Genomic DNA, 14,265 nt, shown 5'->3' with positions numbered 1-14,265 from the left:
GAGCTCTAGTTGATCTCAACTTCTAACTCCTTTTCTATCTTGAATAGTGTTATCTTTAATTAAGAAGTCCTTCTCCTTATAAATTATGCAACCTTTTCGATCAGTAGATATCAAATATACTAAGTTAAGCTTATCTCCTTCACGTGCATCCCACATGCTCGAATCTACCCGTTTCTATGTGCACAAAGGATGGACCGGAGAGATAGAACTTGGTTCATGTTTGAGCTTTCTTTGTCAATCTTCAAAACAATCCTTGGCCAACAAAAACGAAATTAAACAATCTCTTTAACATAAATGAGCAGCTCATGAGATCAGTGATGGTGTTAAATTGTAACTTTAAACACGCAAACGTTATCGTCTTTTAACAAAATGGGGCTGTCTAAGGATTGTGATAGATATAACCGTTACGTTGCAATTGTTCTAAAGAGGACTAATTGCTAAAAGCAATTGGTCTCTCATTTAGACGGTCTAAATTAGAACGAATGAACGGCAGAAATGAAACTAAAATACTATGATGTGAAAAAAATCATAACAGGATAGAAATAATAGAAAGCAAACTTAAAAAGAAAAAGAAAACGTGAAAGCGACTCGGGTTGGGACTTGCTTGGGAGGAAGTTTAATTTGGTCATGTACAAGAATTAAAAAAATAATTCCAACATAAAACTCTGTATTAATATTAAGTTTGGCTTATGAATTGAAACTTTTGCGTCATCAACATTTGTGGTACAATATTTGATTTTTTAATATAAAATTCTTTATAACTTAAAGGCCAACATAACTTATACGAGATATTATATATTTTGTTGTTTTATACAAAATAAAAAGTAGAATAACATTACATATATTAGCAATATCAACGTTACTTGACTTTGATATTATAATCCTTCCATAACTACTTATAAGCATATCTGTATTTTGGATCTCGCAATATTTGCTGCAAAACTAAACAAATACTTTCTAATGGTTTTGGGAAGAAAAAATGACATAAACTTAGTGGGTGTTTGGACATAAGAATTGTAACATTCCAAAAAAGTGGAAAAAATTTCAAGTGAAAATGGTATTTGAAAATTAGAGTTGTGTTTGGTAATGAATATAATTTTGAATTATTTTTGAAATTTTGTGACTGATCTGGGTAAAAATTTTAAAAAACCACTTTTTGAAATTTTTTCAAATTTTCAAGTGAAAATTTAAAATTTTATGGTGAATACTGATTTCGGGAAAAAAGTAAAAAAATTCTTATGTACAAACGGATTAGAAGCAAAACATAAAAACGAATCCAAAATGGTCATCGGTCAAAGGCGGAGTTTTTGACAATTGGGAGCTTTTCCCCAAATGAAAACCGTGAAAGCCAGCGTGACGCCAACCGGCAGCCACAGCGAATCTTTTGACGGGTCAGGGTCAACCCGTGAAATGTGTAAATTTGCAAAAGTCCGCTTCTCTTCAACTCGCCTTACTATAAATAACCCCATTAGCTATTCCTTGTTCCTCCACTGCACAAAAAAGCTCTACAATCAGAGACCATTAGCTATACATCAATCAGGTACTTGTTCAATCCATATTTCAGTTCCTATATTTAAAAATGTTACTGATTTGTTCAGATTTTAGGTAGAGCTTGGGCTATTACATTAAAATATTGCTTGTTTGTAGTGCTAGTCTTATTTTAAGTAGCACTCACTATAAACTTACCGGCACCCGGTGTTTAGGCCAATCCAAACACACATTTATCACTTAATTATAATTAAATGATATGTATTTTCACTTTAATTCTTAATTTAAGCTTAAATAGCTTGGTTTGGTGTAAACTTGGTGGAAGTAAGTATTGTAAGTCTCGAAAAGGATGACGGAGGAAAACACATTTAATTCTAGGTATGAATTCGATTTTTTTTTTTTATAAAAGAACTACATAGAATTATAAATCACAACTTTGTAGTTAAAACAGAGGCTGATCCAGGATTTAGAGGCTCCGGGTGCCATAAATTTTGAACGTAGTCATGTTACATTTTACATTGTTTAAATAGGGTGTAAATTTAATCTGTTTGTTTATTTGGGTTTCGCTTCGGGTTATTCGTCTTTGAGGTTAATATAGACAAATCGATCGAGCAAAAACAAATGTAATAATTATGACAACATGGGAAAAAAAGCAGAAGATTCAACTGGAGTATACATTTTGTATAAGAAAAAAGCTCGTTATCAATTTATATTTAGATACTCAATGCAAAACTTATACTAACATTATTCAATTTACTAATAAGCACTCTAAACATTATTAAGCAAAACTTATACTAATAAGCACTCTAAACATTAGAAAAAACGTAAGTTTACGAACATTATTCAGTTTACTATTTTTTATAAAAATTCACTCACTCAATATAATATAAAATTGTCCTACTTTAGAGTAATTTGACAACAAAATAAAGTTTCATCTTTGATTAGAACAGTAACTTATTCAAGGATTTCTATTATTATTATTATTATTATTATTATTATTACTTTTGCAAATAGATTTACTGGGGTTGTGCTCCCGAAGAAAAATTAATTTTTTATCATTTATTCATAAATAATGAAGGAGTTGGGAAAACACAATAGTGGAGATTTTTTTTTGACAAGGAAAAGATTTTTATATTTTATGTTAAAAAGAAGAAAAGAACTTTTAAAATAAACTAATAAAATTTAAAAAAATTCACTAGGAACTACTAACAAACAAAAAAGAGTAATTAAGGAAAGAGAAAGAAGAAGTAAAGGAGTAAACCTCCTCCAGTAATTATGCGGTCTTAAATGCGTAAAACAAAAACTTTTAAAACAATTGTGCTAGGATGGAATCGATCCCCTGCAACCAAGGTGGTAAAGGTAGTGTCTTGCTAGTGGCACCTTGAACCATTTTGTTAACGGGGGTGCCACTTATATTATTTGTACACATTCCTTCTATATATACATACATGTATACATACTATTGCATAGTCTCTACCAAAGATTGCTGGTGGCGTACCACCCCATCCCATACACATAGATCCGTCCCTGAGTTAAAACACCTTTAGAATGTTTGAAAAAGTAATGTTTAAAGAAAAAATTGTTTGACTAAATAGTAAATAGTTTTGGGATTGGGTAAGTACATATTTCATTTGGCGAGACAAATTTTTTTTGAGAATATTGATGCTAAATTTGAGTTTCAGCAAGCAAATGGATGAGTTTCCCATGAGGATTTATGTCACAGTTTGCTATCAATGCCACGATGAAAATACTTATGGACCGCAAACAAATACATAAATGATACTCCCTGTGTTTTAATTTAGGTGAACGTATTTCTTTTTTAGTCCGTGCCCAAAAAGAATGACTCATTTTCATATTTGGAAATAATTTACCTTTATTTAATGATTTATAACCATATAAAATATATGTGCCTCATTTTACACCACAAGTTCAAAAGTCTTTTTTTTCTTCTTAAATTCCGTGCCCAGTCAAATAAGTTCACATAAATTGAAACGGAGGGAGTAATGGAGTATTAAATTTATCACTTTATTTAGTAAAAATCTAAAAATTAAAGCATGAATTTCATCTATAACTTCTAGCTGCATGGTGTTTGGGACTACAAAGTTCCATAAATCTAGTATCCGTGATTCTAGGGCTCTTTTATGTCCCAAAAGATTGCATGGGCATAGAGTCCAACACCATTATTTCAAGGAATAAAGGAGAATTGCCATTATTTAGTCCCACAAAGTGAGTCCAGCTATGTGTATTTTCTGCCATCTGTCAATTTTAGTTACCTGGATTTTGTGTTGCATCAGATAACTAGACAACAAACATGGCCGAGTCAACACGTGAAGAAAATGTGTACATGGCCAAGCTGGCTGAGCAGGCTGAGCGGTATGAAGAAATGGTTGAGTTTATGGAGAAGGTCGCAAAGACAGTAGATGTTGAAGAACTGACCGTGGAGGAAAGGAATCTTCTTTCTGTGGCTTACAAGAATGTGATTGGTGCAAGAAGGGCTTCATGGAGGATAATCTCTTCAATTGAGCAGAAAGAGGAAAGCCGTGGAAATGAAGACCATGTTAGCAGCATTAAAGAATACAGAGGCAAAATTGAGGCTGAACTCAGCAAGATATGTGATGGGATTTTGAACCTCCTTGAGTCCCATTTAATACCAGTTGCCTCAACAGCCGAGTCTAAAGTGTTTTACTTGAAGATGAAAGGTGATTATCACAGGTACTTGGCTGAGTTTAAGACAGGGGCAGAAAGGAAAGAAGCCGCAGAGAACACTTTATTAGCCTACAAGTCTGCTCAGGTTGGTAATCCATAGATTAGCTCTTTATTCCTCACCTGCTTAATTGCATATGACAATGATTTGAGTTGTTTTATCATTTATGTCTTGTGATCTAGGATATTGCTTTGGCTGAACTAGCTCCTACTCACCCAATCAGGCTGGGACTTGCCCTTAACTTTTCAGTGTTCTATTATGAAATTCTCAACTCGTCGGATCGTGCTTGTAACCTTGCAAAGCAGGTACCTTTCTCAGCTTCAGTCGATTCGTTTAACTTGGATTATCATCTTATGTTTGATTGATCGATTGTGCTTAGGCTATAAAACAGTGAGATATTTGTTCTAATTTTAAATTGCATGTGGGAATAAAGAATTAACTTTAGCTTTTGATGTTTGTTATTGTTGGCTTTACTTGCCTATTCTGCTCCATGAAAGAGAGTTTTATTCGTAATACTTAGTTTTCGAAAATAAGGATGGAAAGAGAAAACAGCGCTGCCACTCCAGAGGTTTGGGCAGTGTAAATCTTTTAGACGAAGTGGGGTTTGTGGAGTGTATATCTATTCTAAACCTCACTATAGGGTCACAAATATTATTATGACAAAGATTGACGAGACAAGAAATTGCATGGGCTAGTTTGTAAAATGAGATTGCTTTTCTTTAGTTAGCATGGAGGTAAGAATACATTGAAATATCTGAATATTTTTTTTTGCTTATGCATGAGCAACCATCATTTAGTTCGCAATTGGCTTTCGGTAACCCAAAGAATAAATCCCTTGTCCCGTGCGAGTTCACGAAGGAAACGACAACCCAGAAGTCCAGTCATATACACATTGCTAAGACAAAACGGAGGACTACAAATGAGCATCTTTTTGCTGTTTACATAATTGTAGGATGAAGGAAATTGACATCTTTATGAATTAAGTGATGTACTTATCACATCGCAGTTATACTATTTCATATAATCTTTTGAGTAGATACATATCAAATCTCATAGACGCCATTCTGTGATTCCCCACATTCCTGCTGAGGGAGAGTGAACGGAATAAGATTGTCCAAAAACCGCGAGCTCCTAGGCTTACAAGTTTTGTTTAAAGATGCCTTATTGGGGCAATTCTTTATGGATGAATCTAGCCTGTATAGATATTCAAACATATGAATGTTTAAAGAGATGTATAGTTTTAATCTGTGGTTTGTTGTTAGAGTTAAATGGGATGGGACTGGATTGTTTTTTCCCATAATATAGTTGTCTCTTAAAGTTATAAGCCTTCGCCAAGATTTAATGGGGGAAGGGATGTGATGGCATTAGGATAAGAAGAGATAAGAGGATCAGAGAAGGATGATACTATAACCTGGCTGGCATTGAGGAAAGGATGATTTTACCATTCCAGTCAGCAGATAAAACAAATTGTGCAGTTAATTTGGCATGGTTGAATATTTTATATGCTTGTTGTATAACTTTATGAACTTTGGTGTAAGTTGTTTTAACTGTCAACCTTCTTTGTGCTTTTTAATTACAAATACTTGAAGCTGAAGCTGATTGTAAGAGCATTTTTTTAAGACAAATGGTTTGAAAAGTTGAGCTAAGATAAACTCTTGAAGTTGTAATTAGTGTTTCACTTTCTGAGCTCCTCTGTTTGTTCCATGTGCTGTACATCTCAACCTTATAGTCGTCGTTGCATTTTGTATTCCAGAGTTTAAAATACAGGTCTGCTTGTCTGTACTTTTTTGGTGGAGTTTTCTTCCCTACTGACCTTTGTAGCTGGTAGTAGTATGTAGTTTTGGAACCGCCAAAGCAACACAAACAAAAGAAAAATAAAGGCAAGACGATGCGCCTATCAGTGTGACATTTATAAACAGTGATGTGTCTTTTCAGGCCTTTGACGATGCCATCGCGGAGCTGGATACTCTGGGTGAGGAATCTTACAAGGACAGTACATTGATTATGCAACTTCTCCGAGACAATCTTACACTTTGGACTTCTGATACCACGGTCTCTCTCTCTCTCTCTCAGAAATACACACCCACCAATGCAGATGCACCCACCAACAATACCGTGCACACGAGCAAAAGTTTTTTGGGAAGTGTATGACCTTTGTACATGTACACCCAGGAAATGGACTAGCTTGATTGCTAAATGCCACTCCCTCCGTTTCATTTATGCGACACATTTTACTTCTCGAGATTCAAACTTTGTGAAGTTTGACCAACATTTTAACATTATTTTAATCATATTGACATGAGAAGAATTGTAACTTATAGTACTTTTTGTATAATTTTTTATATCTAAATTATAATTTTAAAATATTGAGTTGAACTAATCCAATTTAGTCAAATTGACTGTTTGTTATTGCCTTGACCATTGTCATTCTGACACTGCAATGGTTTTTCTGTTGTTAAATGATGTGATTCCAGGATGATGCCGGGGATGAGATCAAGGAAGCTTCAAAACGCGAATCAGGCGAAGGAGAGCAGTAACGACATAGCATCATAGTCTTTTACTCTTTATTTTGTTTGAATTTAATATAGGACTACTGTGTGAAAGCTAGACTGGATATGGATATTTCTATGATTCTTCGTATCACTGCTGAAATGGTTTGATATAAAAACATGTTTTAGTACGATGAGAAATATAGTCATGCCATTGATGTATTGGCTTGTATTTCTAGTTTCAATTGCATATGTTGTTGACTGTTGAGCTTTGTATTTTCAAGTCATTCAATAGTTCCCAAATCAATTATCTTGCAACCTCCTCGACTGCGCTACATTTCTTGAACCCCAGGGCATTGAATATTGGTCTAGTAGCAATTTCTAATCAGATGTTAAAAATTCTGAATTGTATTTGCTTTTTAGCTTTTCCTTTTCATTTGGATGCAATTCCTTGAATGAAATGCCAGCTTCTCTTATGAACTGGTCGTTGTACTTATTATCTCACTCATGACTTGTCTGGAATACCAGAGAAGAAGACGTTCTTGAAGGAAGACCTGTTCAGTCCTAAATGTAATGAAAAAAGTCACCTTGCATGTATTTATAGTAACTGAACTGATTTTGAGTTACGTTTCAAAATGCTACCTTCTGGTTGTAACCTCCATCACTTTTCACTAAACCTGTTATAGGGCGGGCTTAGGTGGCAAATAGGCAGGTTGGGTTGAATTTGGGCGGATCAAGATGGGTTAGGCCAATAAATTGGTCATTGCCCAACCCAGTCAAAAATATACTTGGGCTAAGATGGGCTAAACAATGAGTCATAGCCCAACCCGCCCAACTTGACCCATGTTTTAGAACCATGCTCATCTTGCATAAAAAAATCTTTTGCCTTAAAATGTGTAAGTTGAAAAATATTTTGCGGGTGGGGGTGGGTGGATGGTGCAGAAAAACGAAAAAATAGAAAATTAAAAATACAAAAAAAAGTTTAAAAAAATAATTGAGGGAATTTGCGCGGGAGGGGGGGGGGGTATAGGGTGGAGTGCAGAAAAATAAAAAAAGGATTTTTTCATTCCTATACACTATTGGAAACTTTATTACCCTAAATGTTCTTGTTTAGTAAATTACCCTACCTACACAAGTTTTGTTTACAAAATATATACATTCCACCTTAAAAGGCTCCCAATCCATTATTAGTGCCTTCAATTAAGGGATTTAGTTACACCCTTTACCTTTTTTTCTCTTCTTGTCTTTCCTCACTATACTAATCTGTTCCTGATGCTGGACTTCACCAATGGTAATCAATGCTTCTTCAGCCTAAGATTTTGCTCATCTCCTTTGTAATTTACAATTACAATTATTTTGTCAAATTATTATTGTTAGTTAAATACCTCAAGGTTAATCGCATGACCAACAAATTTCAACTCATCAACGTGAAGTTGGACAGTTAGCTGAGAGAGCAATATAAAGGATAATAAGAAAGTAGTTTAAGTCTCTTAATGTCTGGTCCATAGCTATAGATATTATTTTCTTATGTTCAATGCACTCATTTTCTTTCATTAATTCAATTCATTTTAAGCTTTCTATTTCTATTGCAAGCATTTGCAATTTTAAAAAAATATACGTGGTAATTCATCACTAAGATCCTTAATGAAATGATCCTAAATATTCGTAGAAGAGCAAAATCCCTAATTCAACGGCTAATCATGGTTAAATGATATGCATTTTTATTTAATTAATTTTTTAATTAGATGTAAACACTCGATCTGAATAAATATTTACAATCGTCAAAATGACCAAATATTAGCCGACTAAATTTTTTGCTAAAATGTATTGGTCCTTCGCTCTAATTATCTGTCTATCCTTGAGTATTATATAATTAATCTTGGTCAAACTCTAGTTTTATATAATAACATTCAAATAATCTCACCGTCATTCTAAGTGATATTACAAACTTCTACCATATTTAATCAATAATGACACTTAAGTATTATTCCATTTATGCTGATTAAACTCTAATTTTATTATAATAATATTCATATAATCTCACCGTCTATCTGAATGAAACTTCTTTGATATTTAATCAATTGACACTGTTAGGGTGCCACTTATGTATTTGGCAAATTATTCTGAAAATAGTTAAATAACATACAACTTAAATGCAAATTGTATACAAAATTTATATAATATGTCTTTTGTATATTATGTATCTGATTTATACATAGTAAAAATAAATTTCATACAACTAATTATATATTATACAATTTATCTAAAACTTTCACACATTATTTCTACCCAGTTAAATACAATTACAATAACATACAACTTAAAATATAAATTTTATACAAAATTTATACAATATGTCTTTTGTATATTAGGTGTCTGATTTATACATAGTAAAAATAAATTTCATACAACTAATTATATATTATACAACTTATCTACAACTCAATTTTCATACATTATTTCTACTGAGTTATATACAACTACAATATCATACAACTTAAATATAATTTTTATACAATGTTATTGAACTTTCATAGAATAGTTAAATAAATTACAAAATATATATAAATAATAGAATACGATTTTTCTATAATTTTACTACAATTTTGTAAATATAATGTATATCATGTCTTCTTCTTCTTCTTCTTCTTCTTCTTCTTCTTCTTCTTCTTCTTCTTCTTCTTCTTCTAATACTAAGTCTAATCTTCACCAAAACCCCTCAAAATTGAGATATAAACTCCAAACCATATTCCAAATTATTTGCAACAACACCCAATCCAAACAAATAATGATTTTTGAAAATCCAAATTCGAATTCAAAGCTTCAAAGCTTTTTATGGCTGTCAATGGTGGGATTGCTGCTCTCTTTTCCTTTGCTTTACATTACTAAAATTAGGGATTGAGAGATAGAGAGAGACTTAGAGAGAATTCCCAATTCTTTGCAACAACATCCAATTCAAACAAATAATGTTTTTTGAAAACCCATATTCGAATTCAAAGCTTCAAAGCTTTTTAATGGCTGTCAATGGTGGAATTGCTGCTCTCTTGTACAAGATAGGTGGGGAAGAGGGGGGTGGGATGTGGAGAGAGAATCGGGGAGGGGGGGGAGTGGAAGATACGTTGGAATGATTATAGGACACTAATTATTATCATTATTTCCCTTAAAATATACATAAATGGTAATTGAGTATATAAAATATAATTATAGTAGAACTTGAGTAGGGAGGGTAATATAGTTTCATATAGTGTATAGGAATGTAAAAATTCCTATTATAGCCCATTCTGACACATCAAACAGGCCAAATACAACCCATGAAGCTCACCCAAAACAAAGGGATCTCACCCAACTTACCTAGAAATTTACTTAGTTGCCCCAATTTACTTTTTATTTATTTATTTATTTATTTTTGTATTTTTTTTCTGCACCACCCCTACCCCCTGCCCCGTTCACAAAACCCCTCAAAATAAATTTTTTTACTTTTTATTTGTATTTTTAATTTTTTTTTGTTTTTCTGCACCACCCACCCACCCCTACACCCTACAACAACAACAACAACAACGACGACCCGGTATAATTCCACAAGTGGGGTCTGGGAGGGTAATATGTATGCAGACCTTACCCCTACCCCGAGGGGAAGAGAGGCTGTTTCCAGGAGACCCTCGACTCAAGAAAATCCCCTACACCCTACCCCTCCGCAAATCCCCTCAAAAACAATTTTTACTTTATTTTTTGTATTTTTAATTTTCTATTTTTTATTGGAATTTTTACATTCCTATACACTATATGAAACTATATTACCCTCTCTACTCAAGTTTTACTATAATTATATTTAATATACTCAATTACCATTTTTGTACATTTTAAGGGAATTAATGATAATAATTAGTGTCCTATAATCACTCTAACGTATCTTCCACTCCCCCCCCCCCCCCTTTATCTCTCCACATCCCATCCCCTTTCCCCCACATATCTTGCACAAGAGAGCAACAATTACACCATTGACAACCATTAAAAGGCTTTGAAGCTTTGAATTCGAATTTGGGTTTTCAAAAAACATTATTTGTTTGAATTGGATGTTGTTGCAAAGAATTATGAATTCTCTCTACGTCTCTCTCCATCTCTCAATCCCTAATTTCAGTAATGTAAAGCAAATGAAAAGAGAGCAGCAATTCCACCACTGACAGCCATTAAAAAGCTTTGAATTCGAATTTGGATTTTCAAAAATCATTATTTGTTTGGATTGGGTATTGTTGCAAACAATTGGGAATATGGTTTGGAGTTTATATCTCAATTTTAAGGGGTTTTGGTGAAGATTAGACTTAGTATTGAAAGAAGAAGAAGAAGAAGAAGAAGAAGAAGAAGAAGAAGAAGAAGAAGAAGAAGAAGTCATGATATACATTATATTTATGAAATTATAGAAAAATTATAGAAAAATTGTATTCTATTATTTATATATTTTTCTTTTATTTACTTAACTATTGTATGAAAGTTGAACAACATTGTATAAAAATTATATTTAAGTTGTATGATATTGTAGTTGTATATAACTGAGTAGAAATAATGTATGAAAATTGTAGATAAGTTGTATAATATATAATTAGTTGTATGAAATTTGTTTTTACTATGTATACATCAGACACCTAATATACAAAAGACATATTGTATAAATTTTGTATAAAATTTATATTTTAAGTTGTATGTTATTGTAGTTGTATTTAACTGGGTAGAAATAATGTGTGAAAGTTTTAGATAAATTGTATAATATATAATTAATTGTATGAAATTTGTTTTTACTATGTATAAATCAGATACATAATATATAAAAGACATATTATATAAATTTTGTATAAAATTTGCATTTAAGTTGTATGTTATTTAACTATTTTTAAAATAATTTGCCAAATACATAAGCGGCACCCTAACAGTATCAATTGATTAAATATCGAAGAAGTTTCATTCAGATAGACGGTGAGATTATATAAATGTTATTATATTAAAATTAGAGTTTAATCAACATAAATGAAATAATACTTTAGGGTCATTATTGATTAAATATGGTAGATAAATAATTAATTAAATGAAAATGCATATCATTTAACCATGATTAACCGTTGAATTAGGGATTGTGCTCTTCTACGATTATCTAGGATCATTTCATTAAGGATCTTAGTGATGAATTACCAAGTATATTTTTTTTAAAATTGCAAATGCTTGCAATAGAAAGAGAAAGCTTAAAATGAATTGAATTAATGAAAGAAAATGAGTGCATTGAACATAAAAAAAATATCTATAGCTATGGACCAGCCATTAAAAGACTTAAACTGCTTTCTTATTATCCTTTATATTACTCTTTCAGCTAACTGTACAACTTCACGTTGATGAGTTGAAATTTGCTGGTCATGCGATTAATCTTGAGGTATTTAACTAACAATAATAATTTGACAAAATAATTGTAATTGTAAATTATAAAGGAGATGAGCAAAATCTTAGGCTGAAGAAGCAGTGATTACCATTGGTGAAGTCCAGCATCAGGAACAGATTAGTATAGTGAGGAAAGACAAGAAGAGAAAAAAAGGTAAAGGGTGTAACTAAATCCCTTAATTGAAGACACTAATAATGGATTGGGAGCCTTTCAAGGTGGAATGTATATATTTTGTAAACAAAAATTGTGTAGGTAGGGTAATTTACTAAATATGAACATTTAGGGTAATAAAGTTTCCAATAGTGTATAAGAATGAAAAAATTGCTAAAAAATAATGGGTTAACTTGAGCTCAGCCCAAATAGACCTATGAGCTAATATTTGTAGCCCAACCCATTAATCTCTAGGCGGGTTGGTTGGGTTGGATGAGTTTGAGCTCAAATTGTCACTCCTAGGCGAGGCTAACCTGTTAATGGCCAGGTTTAACCCGGAAAAATCTGATCCAATCCAGCCCGGTATGTAGTGTGGTGGGACAAATTGTATAGGGGTTTGGTACTGGACGGAGCCGATTTTAAACAAAATAAATAAACAAGTTAAAAAAATAGCACGACCTGGTTTGAACCGGATAGGCCCGAACCTAGATGTCCCAATAAAACCTGAAAAATCCCAGCCCCCTAACAGCCCGGTACACCAGCCCGTTGTGATAACCGAACGGGTTGATTTTTTCCACCATCATCCCGATCCAACTCGTCCGATAGCCACCTTTAGTTTTTACCTACGAATGCGTTATATGATTCTTCCATTTTGAACTCCATTATGTGGTGCATGACCTCATATTTAGCAACAAACCATGTCGCTAGTTGTTACACCTACGCAGTGGTGCACATATTATTTTGTGCAAGCGACATCAATCTATTCTCTTAACTCAACCGGTACATATGTTTGGTTTTGGAGTTGTAGAGATTTTAAAGCTTTATTTCTTGTTCCAAATCAATGTCTACTTTTGTGTTGTTTTTGTTGGGAATAAAACCCGTAAAAATAATATTCACGGTATTAATGATAAACGCAGATCACTAAGTTATGGTTAAATCAGCAAGAATAGAAATGCAACAATAATGACACCAAGATTTTACGTGGAAACCCTTCTGAATAAGGGAAAAACCGCGGCCAAGAAGAGCAACTGATATCACTATAGTGAGGAATTTTACACTGTGTAGTAACGAGTAAAAATACTCCTAAGACCACTACACTCTCAAAAGAATAAATACTCTTTTGCTTTTTTTTCCACCTCACTACAATATCTCTCACAATCTATTTTTCTTCACAAACTATTTTCTTATAGTTTATGGAATACCTTGCTCTCTATCTTTCACTCTTTGTTGGTGTGATGAAATGAGAGTTAAAGCTCTCCTTTTATAGCCAAAACCTCACTCTCTAAAGCCTATAATATTTGATAATTTACACACCATTTTCACAATTTCAACAAGGTTGACTACCAAACTAAATCAAGTCAATAAAATTGGCTACCAAATTATATTAATTCAACAAGGTTGGCTACCAAACCAAACCAAGTCAACAAAATTGGCTACAAAATCATTTGAATGAGATGGACACCATATCAGTTTTAAAGTGATATTTGTCTATTTTATATATACATATTATTTTTTAAAAGAAAATATAGAGTGATGTGTGTGTGCGGGCACACGCGTGTATGCATGTGTCTGTTTGTGAGTTTTTTCAGTGAAGCTTGTCGATGACATCTTTTGTGTGCCAAACTTTGCAGGCCAACTTAATTGTTCCAACTTTCAAATGAAATTGGAACTTATAGTTGAAATTAGTGCAAGCAATATTTTATATATTATATCAACCACTTCTTCAAAAAAAATTACAGATATGCACAAGGTAACTAAAAACAGGTTTCATACAATGTGGCACCATGTGAGGTTTTAATTTCCATCATTCTATATATTCCTATGGTTTTAACAATGTACAATGCAAAACTGAAGAAGTATCAATATATTGATGTGGCAGGATGAATTATGTAACAACAGACTATACTGATAGTTGCAAAATTTCTCACAATCTATAATGTTGTGTTGGAAATTAGATGTACTTCATATAGTGCATCTTTCTCTCCCTTTGCTGCAGGAACAAAGTTATGAAG

The 14,265-nt window shown here is 32.7% G+C and overlaps 1 protein-coding gene across 2 annotated transcripts; it reads left to right on the top strand.

The window, feature by feature from the left end:
* The first annotated feature begins 1,365 nt into the window (after positions 1-1,365).
* Positions 1,366-6,988, top strand: LOC104245996 (14-3-3-like protein E). 2 transcript variants are annotated; one of them, XM_009801716.2, is made up of 5 exons: positions 1,366-1,540; positions 3,783-4,279; positions 4,375-4,497; positions 6,128-6,244; positions 6,667-6,988. In XM_009801716.2, the coding sequence occupies exons 2-5, from the start codon at positions 3,800-3,802 to the stop codon at positions 6,727-6,729; spliced, it is 783 nt and encodes a 260-aa protein (XP_009800018.1). In that variant the 5' UTR covers positions 1,366-1,540; positions 3,783-3,799; the 3' UTR covers positions 6,730-6,988. The 2 variants fall into 2 exon arrangements, with proteins under 2 accessions (XP_009800018.1, XP_070012190.1); XM_070156089.1 differs by lacking the exon at positions 6,667-6,988 and having other exon boundaries at positions 1,421-1,540; positions 6,128-6,556.
* The last annotated feature ends 7,277 nt before the right edge of the window (positions 6,989-14,265 follow it).

This window comes from Nicotiana sylvestris, chromosome 9, assembly GCF_000393655.2.
Source record: "Nicotiana sylvestris chromosome 9, ASM39365v2, whole genome shotgun sequence".
Taxonomy (NCBI): Eukaryota; Viridiplantae; Streptophyta; class Magnoliopsida; order Solanales; family Solanaceae; genus Nicotiana; species Nicotiana sylvestris.
Note: the sequence above shows the minus strand (reverse complement) of the source record. Positions and strands in the feature narration are given on the sequence as shown.

What these genes read in the sequence shown, in the direction of transcription:
- LOC104245996 (XM_070156089.1), top strand. Translation starts at nt 3,800, where the DNA reads ATGGCCGAGTCAACACGTGAAGAAAATGTGTACATGGCCAAGCTGGCT. An exon ending in TAGCCTACAAGTCTGCTCAG is followed by an intron (nt 4,280 to 4,374) that starts GTTGGTAATCCA and finishes CTTGTGATCTAG; the next exon opens with GATATTGCTTTGGCTGAACT. An exon ending in CTTGTAACCTTGCAAAGCAG is followed by an intron (nt 4,498 to 6,127) that starts GTACCTTTCTCA and finishes GTGTCTTTTCAG; the next exon opens with GCCTTTGACGATGCCATCGC.